This window comes from Tyto alba, unplaced genomic scaffold (genome assembly GCF_018691265.1).
Source record: "Tyto alba isolate M040663 unplaced genomic scaffold, T.alba_DEE_v4.0 Super-Scaffold_16, whole genome shotgun sequence".
Classification (NCBI taxonomy): domain Eukaryota; kingdom Metazoa; phylum Chordata; class Aves; order Strigiformes; family Tytonidae; genus Tyto; species Tyto alba.
This window is the reverse complement of record NW_024881278.1, coordinates 1,757,178-1,778,215: the sequence shown is the minus strand read 5'-3', so window position 1 is coordinate 1,778,215 and position 21,038 is coordinate 1,757,178. Positions and strand designations below refer to the sequence as shown.

The following is a 21,038-nucleotide window of genomic DNA, read 5'->3' as shown; positions in this document are numbered from 1 at the left end:
AATCCCTGTAGATACTCAACTGGAGATTAAGGGTGTTCAGTACTGCACAAATTTTTGCACTGACTGCAAAGAAAACTTGTGTGAACAATACAAGAGCTTTGTGTTACTCATTTTTAAATGCAAATGACTTGCTGGAAGGTGTTAGGAGGTTCCAGTTAGGCACGCATTTTTGTTATATGAAAGTTTAACGGATGATTATTGAAAAGTCTGCAAGCAGAACTGCTGAAATGACCTAAAAGGTTCATGTTGGGAAGGAACCAACCTGACTGCCATGATACCTCTGCATGCTCTTTATTGACACATTTGGTGAACATACCTTAGTTTGTGGAGGCAAGTGTTTCTTCCCCAACCTTCCTTCTCTACCCTTTGGCATAAAATTGTGTTGAGAAGTAAATTCTGAAGAGAACCAGTAAAGCTTGGAATTAGTTGATGTTAAGGTAAATTTTGGCAAGGCTTGGAAGTCTTTCTAACAGGGTTGTGTAACAGTGTAAAGGCTTCTAAAGAGTGAAGATGGGGAATTAGGAACAGCAGCTGAGAAGGACTTTGTATTTTTTTTTTTTCTTTATAGCAGCAAAGGTGTTTGAAAACATTTGGAAGTTTAAAACAGCTGTGTATATTTTTTTGTCTTTGTTTTGCTTTTCTGTGACTAAAAAACCCACGATTTTTTCAGGTCTCCTCATATGGGGCCTTAAGAAATTACATTGGTGTGTATTTTGGCATGGAATATGGTCCAGGTTTGTGATACTTTTTTGGGTTGGGGGATGGAGGGGGTGTGGCACAGTGTAGAATGCAGGGACTAAGCCTGGTGCCCACTGCTCTGAACTGAGGGAAGCAAGCTCTTGTGGGTATGTGCATTTCCAGAGGGCTACCTTGTCAACACCCCTGGGTTTTGGCATACAAATTGCCAGGCAGCACAAGTGGACCTCAGAGGCGAAGTTGTTATAACACTGTCCGTTTTCCTTGCCTTGCTGTTAAGTGGGCCTCTTTAATGTCAGAGGGAATGGTAGGAAGCAGAAGAAATTCTTGTTCTCGAAGTAGATTTGTAGACGTAAGCTTTCTTTGTTTTAAACACATTTATTAAGGAAATGAGGAGCTGTCTGTCCACTTTGGAAATGAAGAATGAGCCTGTCCTGCAGGGCTGGACAGTACGTATGTAGTGTAATCCATCGATCCTCCCACTTCTTAGCCTTCAGATACACCAAAAGCAGACACATCTCATCTGTTTTGTTACGTACTTTGAAGCAGAGTTCCTTCCTGTCAACGTGCAAAGAATGGACTTGTTTTCTGAAGTTCTGGATTTATATACCTTTATGTCAATGCTGTATATTATGTACCACGTTATGCCTAGGCACTCATCCTGTACAGCAGTGGTAGCTTATGTTTTGTGACGCTTGGTGAGTAAAATTTCACCATGTAGACAACTAACTAGAGTGTTTTTTGAAGTTAAATACGTATCTAAGTTTTTTTTTTTTTTTTTTTTTTGGTTTCACAGTTATTCCTGAAGATGTTTTAACTCTTCAGTGTAGAATGTGAGAGATAATTTTAGAGAGCTTTCTTTTAGAAGCTTTTTGAAAAATTAGGGTCTCAGGAGTTCTGTTGTCACTGAGTTTTATGTGTCACTGGTAGAAGAATGTTTTGTTGATTAATGGAATAATTTAGAAAATGGCATAAATTGTATAGTTTTACTCAAGGCAGCTGATAGTCCTGACTCTTTCAGCCTTTGGGATGCATTGGTATAGCAGCAGTGCCAAGAAAACAGAAAATCCTAGTGATAGTTTAAAGATTTTGCTAATGGTAAGAACTGCTTTTGATTGAATGAAGTTAAAAAGAAAGAACAGTGTAACTGTTGAGTTTTAAAATTTTTTTATTTAAGATTAAATGATGTGAAAGGTCTACAGTCCTTTTTTATTTTTAAGCAAATCTTTAAGTATGTTTAGATGTTTTGGCATCCTCTGGATTTTTTTTAATCTGCTGTATTTTTAGAAAATGATATGGTTCAAACTGTATTCAAATTAATCTACTTTAACACTGAGGGTTTTATGTATAATAGTAAGGTTTGGATTTAATAAAAGCATTTTTGTACTGTGAATCTCTAGCTTTCTAAATATTCACAGTGAGTTGACAGAAGATTATAGAGACAAAGCATCTCAGTGAGCCACTCAAAATGCTTCATGCTGAAGGCAAGCTGTCTGGTAATATTGACTCTCTGATTTCTTGAGATGGTTAACTAATCACAGGTAATGCTGGGTTCTTCGGATCATCTCCATGTGGCCCCGTTTGATGTGAATATCTGTCCAGCAGGAACCAGGAATCAAGGTGGTGATCATCAAACAGCCTTGGGAAAGTAATGCCGTTACTAAGATGCAGTGAAATTCATCCAGGTGTCTGCAAGCAAGAAATAGCATCTAACTCTGTTGTTATTTTCAGTGAGTTATGCAGAAAAATAGATCATGGTTTCCTGGAAGGTTAAGACTGTAAAAAGTTGCCCAGCAATCAGTGAGTTCTGTCTGTAATGGCTGCGTGAAACCAGTACGCTTCAAGACCATCCCCCCACCAAAAAACTAAGTCCATCAGCTTGCATTATCTTTTTTTCTTATACTGACTTTAACATTAGTCTTTTAGAACAGATCTCAATCTGAGTGACAAGGATGAAAGTAAATCGAGACATCTTAGCTCAGCGTGATGCTTGCTATCTGTCAGTGAAAGAAAATGGTGCTTTTGCTACTGAAACTCTTTGTTGGGCTAAGTTCACAGTACAGCAGTTGTTCTGCTGAGTTCACATAGAAAACTGCAAAACCTTGCATGCCACAGTTCAGGATCTCCTGCTATTAGCTGTGGCCTTGAATGAGAGTCCAGATTCCCTTAAACTCATGCTGTATTTGGTTTTGTCCATCCTTTTCATACATTGGCATGCTACTCTGTTAACTCGATGCTAAACATTTTATCCCAAGGTCTCTTGAAGACCGTTGCGTTTCAGGTTAGAAAGCTGTGTCATTTAGGTGCGTGTGGAGATCGCTGCTTATTAATTGCTGTGTATAATAGCTGGGGGGAGCTCCACTAAAAGACTAACATCTGTAGCTTCGATGAATTGTGTGAAAATCATGGTAACGAATTATTTTGAAAACCGGAGAAATGATGTGTTCTTTGAGGAAGTGGCTATAAATCTGTTCGTTTCTGTTGCCTGCCCATGTTATGCATATATTAGGAAAGCAGCAAAGGAATTGGAGTGGTAAGAACAGCAAACCAGGTTTTCAGCTTATTAGTCTGTGCTAAAGGTGTCCAGGAGCCTGGGTGCCCATGGTGTAATGTGGAGTGACTTTAAGGCTGAGGTTGTTTATGTTTGGCTGCAAAAGATATCAAAGGCTGCCAGAGCAGTAGGGAGTAACTGGAGACCTGTGAGCTCTGCTTCTCCTGGGCTCTTGGCTGCCCTTTCGGGATCTGTCCTGAACAGTTGCAAAGCTGCAGACTGGCACAAATCTGACCATGCGCTGTACTGACCCCACACACCTTTCTGTCCTCCTAAACGTATTCCTCAGCTATTCTTTAGCAAAGCTAGCCTTGCAGAGCAGAGAGATGGGAAAAACTCTTTGGGTGAAAATTTACTTGAGTGTAAACTGAGAAATAACTGTTGAGACAGGGGTTGGTCTGCTTTTAGAGGCGAGTGTTCTTATCTGGTTAGTGATATCCCTGATATAAGTGGATGAAGCAGGGTGTTTAGCATGGTGGGGGGGAAAAACTACAGTAAACAAAAGGGACCAATATATATTCAATTGACCTTGTAATTCCCTGGTGAGCTGCATGCATATAACTTTTATAGGACGGATTATCTGTCAAAGAAATGTTTGTCTTAGTTTTCTTCAAAGTGTTTTTGGGAAAACCGAAAAAATCTTGCTTTTGGCAAATGAGAGATGATTATTAAAAACCAAAAAAATCACCTCTATATAGATTAAGAACGCATAATCCAGTGTGGTTAATCCTCTCTAAGAAAGTAAATCACTTGTCTTTGATGTAATTAAGATGATGATTTCTTCTTAAGCTGCTGTTCCATAATTTTCTTTTAAAATTCAGTTCCACACAGTATTAAGCTTATGCAGGTCCTTGATAGAGTTATTTTGTGGCAGCTGAGAGAACACTATCTCCAGTGGCAGCCAGCTCCTTGAGGGGCAAGGGTTAACCATAGGAGAAGATACTGCTCTCAACAATAAATCAGTGTCCTTATTGGAGATCCGCAAGCTCTCAGTGTGTTTTAGAGAGTAACAGTAGGTGGAGATGCAAAGGGAAGTTAAGCATGTCTTTGCCAGAAAGAGTATTTCTAATGTTTAAGTGCTGGTGACATGAGTCTTGACCAGACTAATAACTCTCAAGCTTCTGTCCCATACAGTAAGAGAAACAATCCTTTTTGTTGTAGCTGCTGAACATCACTGTGCACTGAAGTTTTGTACAGAGATCCCTAAGGAAGTATTAACCAGAGTTAGAAAGCCCAGATGATGCAGTATGCTGTCAGCTGGTAGGCTTGCTCAGATTGTGAGGAACGATGGTTTTAGCAGCAGCAATGCTGTAAGTCACTATGTGCTGTTCCTCAGAAATTGCTGAGAAAGTGTAGGGTTTCTCAGTTCTATCCTGGAGTTTTTCAGTGGCTGACTTGTCTCTTATTCAAATCCAACTAAGGGTAAAGAAGTTGACTAGTAACTTTTTTTAGTGAGATAGTTTAACATATGCAGGGGAATAGTAGGAGGTTATACCTATTGTTTTCCAGTAATTTGTGTTTATGTATAGGTCTGTCTTTTTGCCTTTTTTTTTTTTTTCCCTTTTTGTGGGCTCCTTTTAAGCATGGGAGATTGCAAGATCAAATTCCCAAATAAATTTCTTGCTCTACAAATACAGTTTCAGTAAGTCATCTAGTTTTGCTCAGTATGGTAGTTTGGCTAAAACTGTAATCTATAATTTATGATGGATTGTGGCATATGTCCTCACAGTCTTGTGCAGACAGATGTGAGCTAAAGTGCCAGCCTGACTAGAAGCCATGTGTCTACAAATAGGCTGAGGCCAAGATGAAGTTGTTAAATTGTACCCTTGTCATGGCTTACTAGTGTAGACCTGTTGCCCTGTTGACTGGCTACATGACTTTTGGATATCTTCAAGTGTAGGTGGAAAAAGGTGATGTCATCCTGTAAGAAGACTAGGAGCTTTTTTTGATAAGTCAATAAGAGGTTGGTATGGCTTGTCTTAATTCACTGAAGCTTATATGTGACGGACATTTATGAAGCTGCTGAACTATTGCTTCAACTAGGAATTGATGCCTGGGGCTAATAATAATTAGTGATCATGCAGGGTAGGCCTGTCAAGTGCTGCTCTCTGGATGTGGGAGGCTTGCATCAAGTCTGAAAGTTCACCACCATGTAAGGATACCTGCTTCACTCCCTTGATAAGGCAGGGGGATCGCTGATGCCGATTAAGCTCACCGAGCTCCCTGTTTGGATCATATTAACCAACTTTCATGCATAGCTGCATTTGCTTCATGCACAATTAAACACTTGATTATACATGTGTTAAAAACCCCATCATTGGAAACCAGATAAGTGTGGTTTCCCTTCTTCGGTTCACTAGACCCGAACTGCTCATTATGTGGAAATGTCTCTAACAAACCAACTAATGTCCAAATAAGTTGTTTTAGTACTTCCTATGTGAAGTGGCTTTCTCTGTGAGAGAGCATCTAGCTGAGGTACCATTGGAAAATCCAGCTGATGCAAAACTTCTCAGCCCTGTAAGAAGCGCTGCATTACAGACACCCTTTGTTACAATGTGCACAAAATGCTCTTCTGTGCTAGACAGAAGGCTTAACAACACAGTTTATATTTAAACTTTTATTTTGCACGCCTTTAAGAACCACTAAAATTACAATTTCATGTGTGACTCCATTAAGAAATATTTCTTATTTCAATGGGGGGGAGGGAGAAGCATGGTGTTTGTGTGCAGAAAAGGTACTGAGACTTGCAGCTGTTGTGTGTTGGCTTGGCATGTTTGTGGAAGTGCATGTCACACAAAGGCCTTTACCAAAGTTTCCAGGTGTTGTGGGTTTTTTTTTTTTTTTTTTTTTTTTGTGGGCAGGATGCTAGAGAAAGCACATCTTGCAGAATTAAACCTCTTAGCCTTGTACTGGTATAGCTAATATGTTTATTTCTGAAAGCAGGAGTATTTCTCTACATGCACCCTTATACTAATAGCATCTCTAGGAGTTCATGATCAAGCACTGAGCTAGAAAAGACTGCTCAGGAGTTTACCAGAAGGATCTTGACCAAAAGACTTGGTCCGTGCAGATATGAAGAAAGTGTAGAACTGGTTGCACATCTGACTTGCTTCAAAATATTTACTTGCCTTATATTGCCTTTTGCTTTTTCAGAGACTTGTTAATGCAAATATGAGCCTTTTTGATTGTCTCTTTGGTACTGATGGTTAGTCTGTAAAAGTGTTGTAAGTTAATTGTTTTTTTATTTTCTGCATGAATATGACTTGTAATTGAAGTTCAGCCTGTGTTGGTTTTATTCATGTATGCTTAGTGACATACTTTATGAGTAAGATACATGTAAAAAAAGACAATGCTCTCATACAAATATATTTTGTGTTGTGGTGATGTCCTTTTGTGGCAATACTTAATGAATTTATGTCAACTGAAAGTAAGCCCCAGATTTTATGTAACTGTCACTGGGGGTATGGATCAGTTAAATTTAAAAAAACCCATAATTCCACTTTTGATTCTTTTCCCTCCCCCCTTCTGCATTACTACCAGAGTTCTTACAGAAGAAGGTTTATAAGTGTATTGCAAATAACTAAATCCAGACAGAAAAGGTGGTGCAGACCAACATATGCCTATATTGACTTAAGGTCTTTGAAGTTTGGTGTGTCTCCTTTTCCAGGTAGACATGCAGAAGAAGATGGGATTAAAACTTTCTTCTAAATGCTTGTGAGTTTGTAACTGCTTGTGAGTTTGTATTGCTTCCTATTTTTCAAGTCCTTAGAGTAAACAAGTATGACTGGCAACACTAGTGGGTCTTGGCAGAGTCCTCTTCAAATATTGAAGATTTCCTTCTGAATCTTGATATTTGGATTAAAGCCCTGCTGCTGCTTAGGGTAGCAAATTACATGTGATATCTCGGGGAGTAGGGGAGGGGAAATGCTGCAAGGTAAGCGCTACCCAAGCTTAATGTCTGCACGGGGAAAACATTATCTTTTGTACTTGCATAAAGAGTTACTTATCTGTCATTTGGTACTAGAAAACTAAAGTTCCTGCTCCCATCTGGTAAGTAGCTGTCACTATAACTCATGCAGAGAGGTTCTTGAATGGCGATGCCATGAAATCTTCACCGACAATTTTGCAGAAATTTTATAGCTTGCTGGTAGTGATTTCTTATTTCCAAGCTCCATAGTAAGTCCTACAAAAGGCTGTAATGCTCAGCTAGAGAAGCTGTTGCTTAGCAATGGTGTAGGGAATTCAAAAAAGCAGAGAATGTAGAGTAAAAAATGGTCTGAGTGCTTAGTAAGATAATGAATGAAAACTAATGAATTCATAGTTTCCCACTATAAACTTAATTTAAATCTTCTTGATGCTCTATGTGCTGTTCACACCTATCAAATAAGGGTTTTCACTTCCTGGTAAATAAAATAGATGCTGCTGAAGACTGAACACCTGATTACTCATGAAAAGGCATTTTTTTTTTTTTTTTCCCAGCCAGTTTCTAAAGCTGAGTGCAGGAATGCTGTGCTGCTAGCAGTGTAAGTTTTGGGTGCAGGTTCATAGTTATCCCAGCAGGTACTGAATTAAGATGAACATACCAGGAGTAGTTCTACAAATGGTATTTACCAAGACACAACTCTTGCAGTGAAGGTGATCTGCTTTGTCTTTGAAGGAATCTAGTGAAGTAGCATCCCCTGTAGTCTTTTCTAGCTTTATAGAAAAGTATCAACATAATTCTTTGAGGCAACGAACAGTTGTCTAAAGGAGTGTAATATGTTTTTCTTTCAATTTTTGAACTTCCCTTGTTAATTACAAGTTCTCTGTAGTAGGGGGAGGTTATAAAGTAGGAATTGAATTGGAGGTGATGCAGGCTAGTTCTTGGCTCCATGTGACTTTCATCGACCATTTAATGCACTTCAGTACGACTCAGACTGCCCTTCTGGCAGAAGGATCTGTGTATCGAAATTCTTGGTATCCCTCAGATTGAGGTACTGATAATCAGGCTTGGGCAAGAACTTGCTAAATATGCAATCCAACAGCATTGTTATTCCAATATATTGTCACAAAGTCTTGGATCCCTCTGAAGGCTCACATTAAAAACCCAGCCAACAGGACAGTGATTGAATGAGTTTCTTCAACTACACAAAGCACATCTCCCTCTGGGCTCCAGCTAAACCAGCAGCCGTTCCTAGGGACCCTAAGTCATGAAATCTCAAGCCAGCAGGAGCAATCATAGCAACCACAGCAGCTGCATGCTGACACTCCGAGTAAACACCCAAATACCCTAGGGCCTCAGCCTACTTGTGTCTTTGTCACTGTGCATGCCATTGAAGTGAGAAGACTTTGATTTATGAATTGACAATTGTGTGTCCCTGCAGACCAGGTTGCATCACAAATAAGAATTGAGAACGTATTCCTTGTCTCGTTCTCCTTGTTGGTTATTACTGCTTTCTCAAACTTCGGTTTCAGTACTTTTGCACTCCATACCAAGTCTTCCCTCATTTTACAAAAACTTCAGAAAAAGGGCGAGCTTCTTCATTCTTTCTCCTTCCTCTACTCCCAGACTAAAAAAGGGGTTGTGTCTCAGTTTTTTTTTTTTTTTTTGAGGGGTCATACATAGCTGTGTGGGATAGAGTGAGGAAAAGGTTGAAGTGTGACACTGTAAGGACTATGCAAGACCTTTGTAACACATGAATAACTGCATGTTGCATGAGCATTATGTGGGTGGTTAGGACTGACTGGCTATTTTTTTATCAATTCTCATGGTATACCACTCTTTCTCTCTTTAATGTGCAACATAGTCCTCAGTGGTTCCAATTCCATCATGTGGTTGAAAAGTAGAAAGGTAATCCCAGTTTGTGGGCTGCTGATAGCCCTATCGCTGCATTTAACTTGGACCAAGTGAGTTAGTTCTGGTGTGTTTTTTTTTTTTTTTTTTTTGTTTGTTTTTTTTTTTTTTTTTTTCAGTAGCTTTAGAGGGCTGTGTTGTAGCACCGTTGAACTCCATTTCAGTGTGGTTCATGGGATGTGGGCTCCTCACTTAACCAGTGGACATCAAATGATGCTCATGTCCTCAGGTGGGGATATTTCATACCTCCTGCAAAACCTTGAGTGGGAGATTCCATGACCTCCTGATCTGGAAGATGGGGCAGAGTGCAACTTCTGCAAGTTCGTCAGTGTCACAAAACTGGGAAGTGAAGTTGAGGCACAACATGAGACACAAAGATGATTAAGGGACTGGAGCATTTCTTCTGCAAGGAGAGTCTGAGAGAGCTGGGGTTTACCCTGAAGAGAAGAAGCCCCAGATTGGATCTGTTCAATGTTTATAAACGTATGATGGGAGGGTGTAAAGAAGATGGCTCCAGACTCTTCTCAGTGGTAAGCAATGACGGGGCAAGAGGCAATGAGCTTAAGCTGAAAGAGGAAATTCTTTCTGAGCATAAAAAACCAAAACTACACACTTACTGTGAGGGTGGCTGAACACTGGAACAGGTTGCTCAGAAAGGTTGTGGAGTCTCTGTTGATACTCAAAATCCAACGGGGACAGGGTCCTGGGCAACTTGCTCCGGGTGACCCTGCTTTGAGCAGGGAGGTTGGACTTGACAACCTCAGAGGTCCCACCCAACCTCACCCATTCTGTGATTCGTGGTGTCTGTATGCCTCGTAAGCTTCGTACTTGGCTATAGTCCTCGGCTAATCCAATTATGCCACTTTGTAATTAGCTGAAACAGCATATTGGCAGAGTGTGCAGCCAGTGAGAAAGTGTTGGTGTTCATTATCAAGCGCCTTTGACTTGCTTGTGCTGCTTTTGGCTAGGTAGAAAGTGATTTGTCTGCAACAGATGTTTCTTCTTTGCACTCAGGTTCTGATCTCGTTCATGTCCAAGAAGTGATAGAGCAAATCTGTACTACAAATCTGAAGTACTAGAGTGCATCTGTGAATGCTTTCCCCCTGGTGATGGAACATATGGAAATAATGCTTATCTTGATTTAGATAAGCAATTGCCTTTCCCATACAATCATCCATGGTTAGTAGGAGTAGAAGCAGGCATGTAATGTAACAGATCTTACAATCTGTCTATTCTAATGTTCTGTAAGCCTGTGCAGAAACAAATAGAATGGAAAGCTGTGTTATATGTGGGGTTAGTAATTGCAAATAGTTTGTAATTTTTTAATCTATACAAGACACATGTAAAAACAAAGCTTTGAGGGGAAAAAAAAAAAAGGCACTGAAGGGAAGAACACACCGTGTGTGTATCAGAATGGTTGCTGCACGTTCCCTTGTGGTCAGATACACTCTTAAAGCTCACTCAACTCCTTAATTTTTTTCAGCAGCCCCAAAAAAGTGGAGCTGTGTCCCAGTCCAGCCTTTGCTGAAGATTCTTCAGTGGAAGGGCTGGCTCCTGTCTGGAGACAATGTTGGGACGCCTGTCCCTTGCTGAGGTTCTTTTCCTGGCGCTGTTTGCAGATCATGTTATAGACTGCTGTTGGAGAAGCTTTCCTTGTGGGGATACATGTTTCTACTAGTAGCTGTTGTAGCAGGGATGAGATAGTGGGCAGACTTATTACTTATTTTTAACTTGGAATTAATTTACTTCCTTCAGCTGTGAATTCTAAAGCTGAATATAAATGACGAAAGGCTCCCATTTTCAGCTTTGTTTCTTGCAATTCAGTCTGTTACTCTTGTTTTTATGAACTAGAGGAAAAAAAAAACATTGTTTGTTTGAACAAGTCAGACAAATTCCATTTTAATAGTGCAAGCCTGTGAGCCTAGCAGTCTTAAACCCTTTTCACTTGTTCTTTCTTTGATATCTTCTCTTATCTGCTCGTGGAGTGCAAACAGCCTTTTTCTTTGCCACAGGTACTGTTTTATACTGTGGGGCTTTAATAGCTGTTTTTACTACTGTTTTGTTATCAAATAGTTTTAAAATGAAGATGTGTTTTTTAACAAAAGCTCTGCCAGCTGGAGATTTTTCTCCTCCCTTTGGTTGCAAGCTCTTTAGTATTGCTGTAGGGATCTCTGTAATTGGATGTCTGAGACCTCTTTCAAAAATTAAGATACTTTAAAGTGTACTGGACTTTAAAATCCTGGATATTTTATCAGTACCTGAGTTGGAGTTGATTTTTTCAATGGTGATAGGTTTGTGCCATCCTTTGCCATCGCACCAGCCAAGCACATGCATGCCCTTTATGGGGGCTCCCTCTAGTGACCTGTTCTAAAAGTCCTTTTTCCTCTTGGTTCTGAAGAACTTCGTGTGTTTTCTTTACAATCACAGTTTTTGTTCACTAAATCTAATGCATTTTTTTCTGCACATGTGTAAGCTGTAAAGGTCCTTTTCCTTTGGTGTGAGCTGGAAGGAGTTGTAAGTAAAGCTAAGGGATAGGACTGCCTATTTGGTGTTTAAGACCTCAGCTGATCAACTTCATCATACCTCAAGATGTGGCTCTGGACTCATAGATGTTGGGAGCATGAGTGTGTGAGCTAGGAGGAAAAGCTGAAGGAAGTTGGGTTGTATAGACAGATAAAAAAAAGATGGAGTGGGTCTGGAGGGAAAAAATGGTGGTGGGAGATAAATTTTCAACTGTGTATGGTGAAGATTTTCAACTCTAATACATTCCCGAGGCTGGGGCAGAAGGGAGATAAGGAGGACCTAAAGAGTTTGTGGTGTTTCCACTGTTGTGTGTCTTAAAAACAGCCCAACCAAAACAGATTTTGGGAAGGATGTAACAGGGTCAGCTCTATCTTTTATGCATGTGGGTGCAAAGATGATTCAGTGACCATTGACTTCACTTTCTTATAGGAACTACTGTAAACTTGTTAGCAATACTAAAGTTTTTTTTTTAAAAAAAGCTGTCTCTCTTTTGCTTTATTTCTGTCTTAGATATTTTTTCAGTAGATTGCTGCATTTCCCTAGCGGATGTTGTTTCTTGATTTATTTATTTTTAAAAATTTTTTACTTTATCCCTGTTGAAATCATCCCAGAGAAGGGATGGATAAGACATGAATTAGGGCTAGGTAGGCAGAGGGGAAAAGCTTGAGAGTGAGTTAGTCAGAAAAGTGGCAGAGAAGGTTGAGTAGGCACTTGGGAAAAAAATGTAAAACTTAAGTTTTATGAATTGCTTTCAAGTTGGACATTTCCTTAGGGTTCTGTTAGGTCCTCACCTGCTTGTGAATATGCAGATTTGACATTCGTGTGGGGTTGCTTTACACCTCAATGTCTCACTTTGCAAATTTAATTTAACTTCTTTTGAATTAAGATGACTTGAGCTGACTGTAGTTCTCTGGTGGAGACATACTCTAAATTTAGTTTTATTTGCTTGGCAAGCAGGCTTTCTTATCTCTAAAAACTTAGGCATTTGAGTCCAGGGACTCAACTCCTGTTCTGTATCTTGTATTGAAGACTAGTTTATATAGCAACCACTTCAGAGAATCTATTTCTCAAGGATGTATGTAAAGCTGTTTCATTAATGAAAGCAAGAAATATTCTCATTACACCACAAGTGCAAGGTGAATCTGTCACTGTTAGCGTTTTTATTAATGCTCTAGTACGTACACATGGTGTGCATCCTTTGTGAAATAAGCAATGCCCTAGAATTGCTGGTTTGTCCTTGCTGAGTTATGGTACCATGAATTACAGGATAATACATAGAGCATTTGAGTTTGGGCATATTTGAGGACTTACTGTAGTTATTCACAGATCTGAGATACATCATTACCTTGGGAAGAAACTTTGAAGTAAATGAGTGCAGGTTTGGTTTTTTTTTTTTTTTTTTTTTTTTTTTTTTAATCTGAGAAACAGACAAAAATGTGTGTAGTGAAGGAAGAAATGGGAGACAAAGGTAGGAAGCGAGTCATTAGTAATGGCCAGGAATGACTTCATTGTCCTTGCCAAGATGACTAGATTGATTACAGGAGGTGAAAAACATCCCAAATCAGATTTCAGTTTTGACTTTGTTAGGAAATGCTGTCTGCCAGCCCCAGATATCTAACAGATGGCAAAAGAAAAACAGTTGTCTTTCCTACAACTATTTGTATGATATTAGGATTACTTTTGTAATCAGCAGCATATTAGTAGACTTGTTGAGTGTCTTTGAGAACGAGACTTGGCTCTCCATGACTTCCATCAGTGTTGAGCATCCTTCTGTAACAACCAGAATGAAATAAAGTATGTGCAAGCTCAAACCCTCTGTTAAATCAGACTTTTATTGGAAGAAATGGGGGTAATCTATCAAAGATGTACAGGGCAGAATACACTTTCACTGGTGAACTGTGTTAAAAACAGTGGTCATCAGAGCTCCTCCAAGAACTGTGCAGTGGGTAAGGGACTTGCTGAAGAGGATGTGGTAGAGTCATATGGGAGTGGGGTGTTTGTGGGTGGTTGGTTGGGTTTTTTTGGTTTGGCTTTTTATTTTTTCCTCCCCTCACGAGGCAGTGAATTTACTAATGTTTTTCTGTGGGGAACGAATCTCAGGAGAACCACACTCAAATATATTCAGTACTTGCAAAGAGTGAGAACTAGAGGCAAACCTGTGAAGGCTGTGGAGGATGGAAAATCGGGAGGCAGTGCCGGTGTGCGCAGCATGTAGTGTGGCACTCTTTCTGCAGAAAGAGTTAGATGACCTTGGTGGTTAATTGACTGAGGGACATCTCTGCTTTCCCTCTGACTCGGAAAGCAGTGATAATGAGAATTAGCTTTTTTTAATTGTATGGTATTTATTGTCTTTGTGGCTCTTCCTGCTGGATTTTTTTTGGTTATTTGATGGTTTTGTTGTGTGTGGGTGTTGTTGTTTTTTTTTTTTTTTTTATTTGTAGTTTTTTTTTTTTTAATTGTATCGGTACAAATGCTGTAGTATTCAAACCGTATTTTCTACTTAAATTCAAATGGTTTTAGTTTGGAGAATTCAACATGTTTTGATTCAATGTTAAGTAGTATTTCAGTAACTTGAGTGGAAGGTGGAGGGGGAGGATGATGGTGTATGTTTTAAATTTGGCAGAGCTCAAGTAGGATGCTCACTGGGGAGGGATGGGGAAAACAACTGTCCTACTTGCTGGCATAATGCAGTTAACATGAAAGCAGGTAATAAATCAGAGCCTGTAAATCAATCAGAGAGGCTGATTTTTATTTTAATACGGCTCAACTGCTAACTGCAGTGGCTATCTTCTCTGGAAAAATGGATGAACAGTATAACTTTTAGGTTAGAGTGGTATAAGCTTCTCATTATTACGATAATAAAAACTTGATAACTTTCCACAGAAACACTCTTTGCTTGGGTGAAGACACTGAGGGTGATCTGGTGGCAATGGAATAGTCACTTCAGGACTATACAGCAATTGGTAAAGAAAAAAAATAAAGAATACAGATTAATACAGAAAATATAAAATACAGAATATAGATTAATACAGACACAGAAATTAAACTTCTGAATACACACACTTGAATAGAAGACTACCTTTACGGTAACATGTCATAGTAGCAGTGTATCTTGTGCTGGAGGTAGCATGGATTTTTGCGCTAGGTGTGTGATGGCAGATCTAACGTAGAACTGAGTGAGACGAGTTATTCTGGAGTGGTTGAGACAAACAGTGATTTCTGCTAGCAGTTATTTGTGCTGAAGTTAGAGATAGATCTAAAATAAATGCAGCTTTCTCATTTCTACTTATGGTTGGTTGTAATGCTGGCGAATCTGAGCAGGAATACATGAATTAATGAAAATCAATTAAGCAATATAAGCATTAGCTTAGTTCCTTGCTAATGATGTGGATGTCTAACAATGCAAGACTAGGTTAAGCTTTTGGCCAGCATGTATTTGTAGAAGTGAGGTAACTGAACTGTTATATAGATTATGATACAAATGAGGTGATTTGGTGATGCAAAAAATAAGAGTTTACCAGATTTAGGGGCCTATTATAACATTTAGTAACAAATCTTTTGAAAGCTAATGTATGTTGTTTCTTTCCTCTTCTAGTTGAGCAGTTAAAGGTGGCAAAGCTCCAAGTTTTAAATTTGCTGGTGTTTTCATTCAGGCTTTTCTTCTCCCTACTACCTCCTGCCAGGGCTGGTTCTGAGTTTTGGGGCTGCTGGCAAATGGTATGCTTGTGTGTTGTATGCATTTGGAATAATTCTGGGTTGGATTCAGTATTGCTTCAGCAGAAAGATTATTTTAACTAATTCTTAATTTTTTTGTAGCTTGCACCCTTGTGGTTGCCAAAGAAAATTACTGAGTGAATTTAGCTCCAAAAAAATGTATGTTTCTACAGTTTTTTTTTTTTTTTTAATCAAATGATATGTGGGCAAGGAATCAGTGCTTCATGGTAGCTTGTGTTTAAGAACAAATATAAAGGCAGTAGTGTGATATTTTTTTTTTTTTTTTTTTTTAGGGAAATGCAGGTATCTTTGTGGGTTACCGGTGCCCTCTGGAGGCAAAAACAAAAGGCGCCGCAGTCTGACAGCAATAGTGTAACTGGAACTGCTGATAGCTGGCTTGGGATGTGTAAGTAGTGATTTCAGACCAACGTTTGTAATCTGGTTTTACTGCTTTCTTGGTTTGTAGGTGAAAACGCTAAAGAAGATCTGCAAGGGAAGAAAAGTCTGAGTGAGAAAGTTTCTCTTTATAGAGGTGACATTACGCTGCTTGAGGTTGATGCCATCGTTAATGCTGGTAGGTGGTTAAATGTTTTACATTGTTACGTCTTGAAAATCCTTTATAGTGCCATGTTACAAGTTTGAACTTTGAGAATTTGTATATAATTGGTGTGTCCCATGGAAATCTGTTGGAAACTATGTATTTTTTTCCCAGTTTCTCTGTTGCATCTCTGCATCCTGTTTCCCTTTACTGTGCCAGGAATTATTGTGAAACTTCTGTGGCATGGTCACCAAGAAAAAAATGTAGGCAAGTAGTGTTGAAAACCTTAACAGGAAGGTGATAGGAAAAAGTGGATTTCTGTGGCTTAAATATTTGCTTTCTTGTAGGGAGCCTGTCTTTCAAATTTTTGGTTGTGACTTACAGAGTTCTCAGTAGAATCACAGTTGTGGCTGTAGGGGACCTTTCAAGGTCATCTAGTGCACTCTGCCTGCGATGAGCAGGGACATCTTCAACTAGATCAGGTTGCTCATGGCCTTGAATGTTTCCAGGGATGGGTTTAGCTTTAATACCTCTTCTGTCTTGGTGACCATGTCTCCATGTATGCAACTGAGGTGAAGAACTGCACGCAGCATCTTTGTGTGACAAAAGGGGCGGGGGGGAAATGCCTATGCAATTAATTTTTTTTGTGCACTGGGTCATAAGAAGCTAATTTGTCTGGTTGGGAAAGCCTATGGGAAGGTTTCCCCCTACACATGCGCCCCAGCCAAATCTTGCCTGCATTCCCCACCCCAAAAAGAATATGGTTTGTGTGTCTTGAGGACGGCAATTTTTTTCCCACTAATATTTGTCTAGCATTGACCTTAATTATTAGGAGTATTGGTTCAATTTAAAGAACTAATTTTTGGTATTACTCCTTTATTAGAAGGAAACCTACTGCAGTATTTTTCTGTGATGGAGTAAGGTGCAGAGATTCCCAAGGTTGTGGTATATTACCACACTTAAAAGCTGTGTGGAGATACTGGCTCATGTCTGTCAAGAGTTCAGAAATGTTTGCTCATACAGTGTAGAAGTTAGAAAACAGATTCTGTTGGATGGTTTGATATTGTTTCTTTCTGCTGAACTCCCCACTTTGAAGCCATTCTACTGGGTTTTGTGGAGTACAGGTACAATCCTTAGTTATCTTAAAATGCATTTTTGCACTCCAAGTAATGAGGATGGTATTTCCATGCAAAAGTTTTCAATATTCTAGTTTACTGATGTACAAAAGCCTTTCCAAAATATGGGCTAATACTATGGTAATACTCATGCACAGTCCTTTCCTCACTGTGTTGGCAAAGCTTATGAAGCTTTAATATTTTAATTTCCCCTAATTCTTTCAAGGTGACATTTCCAGTAGTGCTCTCACTGGTTTCCTTTATTATTCTACAGTAAGTCAATATTAGCATACCTCTTTCAATTTATATTTGGCTTATCTTTGTTTATAGATCTTGCTTGAATTACAGGCTGGAACTGGTTGCAGATTAGCTTTTGAATGGGAATACTTTGCTTTTCTTGATTTAAAGGTGTTTTTTTTGTTTTCCCCCTTTCTCATGAAATGTCCAAAAACCTGTATCCCAGGCTGCTGCTGACCTGTAAACTTGCCTGCCATCTTGGTAAAGAATGCATCTATGTGAGTAGAAATGAAAAATAGAATGCAATTAAAATCAACACACATTCATATGCAATTTTGAGGAAAAGAGTAAAGACCACTCAAAATAGCAAAGTAAAACTGAGGTTGAAAGACCTAAAGAGGGACATAAGGCTCTTCAATATCTAGAAGGCTATTGACAGAAGGAAAGAAGTTGTTTCTAATGATGTCTTCTGTAAGTAAATTAGAGGAGTTAGATTTGGGATTAATGAGAGATTCAGATTAGATGTTGGTAAAACTACTTATTGGGAGGAACAGCGATGCTCCACGGTATCAGGCTGATACGTAGCAGCAGTCCTAGGTCAGGACATCAGTACTTTTTTTTGAGATTCTTCTAGCCCTTTACTATTGTAATCTTTTATAGTTCTTAAAGTGCATTAAAATAGTAACTATTGTTGATGTGCTTAAATGAAAATACTAACCTGTAGTTACCTTGAAAAAAATCAAATATTCTCTGTATGTCAATGCAGTAATTAGAATTTAAGTGTAAGCCTTTGATTTGTTCATGATTTCAGTGTTACCTTTTTTCTTTTGAAGTTGAACCTTTTAAACTTACTGTGGAGGATGTATTAATTCAATATCTGTATTATTTATGCAAAAATCCAGTTGCTGCACAGAGATGTTATTTTAAAATCAAACAAAAAAGTTTCGGTGAAATTGTACGGACTCTAAAAACGTGTTTCTGCGCTCTGTGATGCTTTTGCAAAGAACTCCATTGTTTTTCCTTCTGCAATTAAAATTATCCAGGCCCTAAAGAGATAAATCAAAAAAAACCAGTAGTCATGTCCTGTTTCTCCTTTGGAAAGCTCAATCTTGGAGACGTTCTTATGGTGTAACCAGCGCCATCCCCACAGTCCCAGCTCCTGTCCATAAGTTGAATAAAATGCAGCTGATCAAACACAGAATAGGAGACAGACTTTTTAGAGGTAAATCTGTGCAAGTTCTTTTCATACTTGAAGCCTTTTGGCTACCTGGGATGTTGATGACTGATGCCCTCTTGAAGCCAGGGCATGCAGCTGGGAGGTGGAAGGAGGGAAAAGACCCTCTTGGGACTTTCTCTCTGAATTGAGGAGTTCCTTTAACTACCCCCTGTAATAAACAGTTTAACGTACAGTAAGTCATATACAAATTAAAGCAACAAGAATATACTTAGTTTGAACTTTAATTTACATTGACTTACACAAAGAACAAAATATGCCCTCATCAAAGGGAATGGTATGGCAAATTCTAGGGCTGTGAGAGGGTGCCAGGTGGTTCACATTGTCTCTGGATTTTGATACAGACATGTTAACAAAAAAATGTATATTTTTCCAATATCTGCCTGTGAGGGGTAAATGAGACACAAGTGAATTTACTTGATTAAACAGGGGTGTGAGAGTATGTTCAGTAATTTGCCTGTAGTGCTGACTGTATACTGTGGTGCCCTCCTTTGGGTATCCAGGTGACAGTGTGATTCTTTGGAGTATGGCCAGGTTTATTTCTGAACTATACTTGAAAAACATTTCTGTTAAATTTAGTAGCTGACCTTATGCTCTGAATTCTGTTTCCCCTTTGACTTTCTTGCATATGGTGATCTTATGTGTAGCTAAATAGTATCACAGATGAGCACTACTACAAAAGGATCCCTTTTTCTCCTACACTTTAACAGACAAACTGAATGTTACTTACTTTGTAAAAATGTGTTACAATGATTTTATGCTAAAAGAAGACAACTCTGGAAACAGTGGAAGTAAAAGTTTGTGTCTCTACTCGATGTCAAAACAACCGTATCAAAACAGCCAATTTGAAATCATTGGTGATCAGAGTGAGGATCTATTTTCTGGCTTCTGAAGAGAGTGCAAATTAACCTGAGATGCTGTGTGACGGAGAAGGTAGCTGAAAAAGGGAGCTGATATGCCATTTCACTAAAATCCGTGTCAATTAGCTACCCCTGTAAGTGTGTTATCCTTCCAGAATGGTTCCCTAAGACTTCCTTTCTACTGATTGCATTGCAGACAGGTATTTAACTTGATGTTTTGCCTAAGGTGTCCTGTTATGTTAATTTCCTTCCCCCCCTCCTTTTTTTTTTTTTTTTTTAAGGATTCAGGTAAGATTTATACAAAAAAATTATTTTTACTCATATATCCTTTTTCCTTTTGGTATTATTCTCTAAGAATGTGAACAGGCTGTCCCTGAGGCATGTACTTACTGTGTAAATCTGTGATAACTGGCCTTTTTAGCAAACTAAATATTCCTGGATGTCACCTGATCCTGATGCCAAAAGTACTTCAAGCACCTGGAAGCCAGATAACCACAATTAACTGACTTCCAAATAACCCGTGGGAGCTGAGCATGGCGGTGGGGGGGGGTGTGTTAGGGGAGGCAGAGGGAGGTTGTTCAGTTGTTCTACCCCTTTCCTTTCTGCTCTTTTAACGCTTTTCATTCATACTGCAGTCATTTCCTGATAGAAACCATTTCTGTGGACAAATTGGGCTATGTGAGGAAAAACATTTTCAGATAATATTGAAATACTAAAGCCACAAAATGTGTAACAACACCCCTACTACCTCACCAGCTCCCTCTACCTTAATATGTTTTCATCTGTTTTCTCCAAGGTACGGATTTAGGGAGCAAGTCTTTCTGCTGGTGGTTAATTTAGCAGCAGACCAAAATAACTGGTCCATGTTCTGAGTTGTGACTAAAAAACAAAACAAACAAAAAAAAGAGTTTTCCTCCAAGTCTGCTTGTTTGCTGCCTCTGCTTATATAAAGTCTGGATGGTATGACATGATGGTCTCATGGTTTAGGTGGGTCTGATGTAGTAACAATGGTCCTAACTCAAGTTTTCGGGGCCTAATTGGAAAAACAAAAGCATTGATCCACGTCATGCAGTTTATTCTGCTCACTTTTAGGCTTCTGCAAGTATGTTGTTTTTATAAAGCGGCCAGTCCCAAATACAGAAATAAGCAGTAAAAGCCTCAGTAAGGTTTGAAAAATAAACTATTCAGTAATTATAGTATCGGGTAAGTAGTAAATACTAAATTTCCTCTACATTTTAAATTTAATTTAAATTTAAATAGGGGAAAATATGTTGCTGTTTATAGTGTATGAAATAAGTTTTAAATCTGAAGTAGATAAAGGAGTTGCATTTTCAGAGTGGGTGTGACATGTATGTCTGTGTACCTGATATACCTTAAGCAGCAGTTAATCGTTGCTGACCTCAGGTAATTCATTCATTTCTTACCAGTTAATAAATCTTACCAGCCCAGTTCTAAGATAAGGCATGTACTAATGTGCTTGTGAGTGAGTTTTCACTAGGAGCAAGATGGAGGGGAGACGATTATGCAGGATAAAAGGCATTAACTTTATTTAATTGGGGGAAGAGAATGAGTTGCAGAACACAAGAAGAAATGTTATGTCGTTTTAGCTTTGAAAAATATTCTTGGATACCCATACAGAAGTATGGTATTGAAAATGGAAACCTTTAATCTACAGGAAAAAGGAAGGTGATCAGTTCTATTCAAGTAGATATTTCTGATAATAAGTCTATAGTGTGA

At 38.9% G+C, this 21,038-nt stretch overlaps 1 protein-coding gene across 2 annotated transcripts in view; it reads left to right on the top strand.

Moving 5' to 3' along the window:
- Nucleotides 1-21,038, top strand: part of MACROD2 (mono-ADP ribosylhydrolase 2) — a 902,990-nt gene that overhangs the window by 7,355 nt on the left and 874,597 nt on the right. For both annotated transcript variants that reach the window (XM_032994762.2, XM_032994761.2), the window contains exon 3: nucleotides 15,784-15,891. In XM_032994762.2, the coding sequence (XP_032850653.2) occupies nucleotides 15,784-15,891 (108 nt within the window). The remainder of the gene's footprint in view (nucleotides 1-15,783; nucleotides 15,892-21,038) is intronic.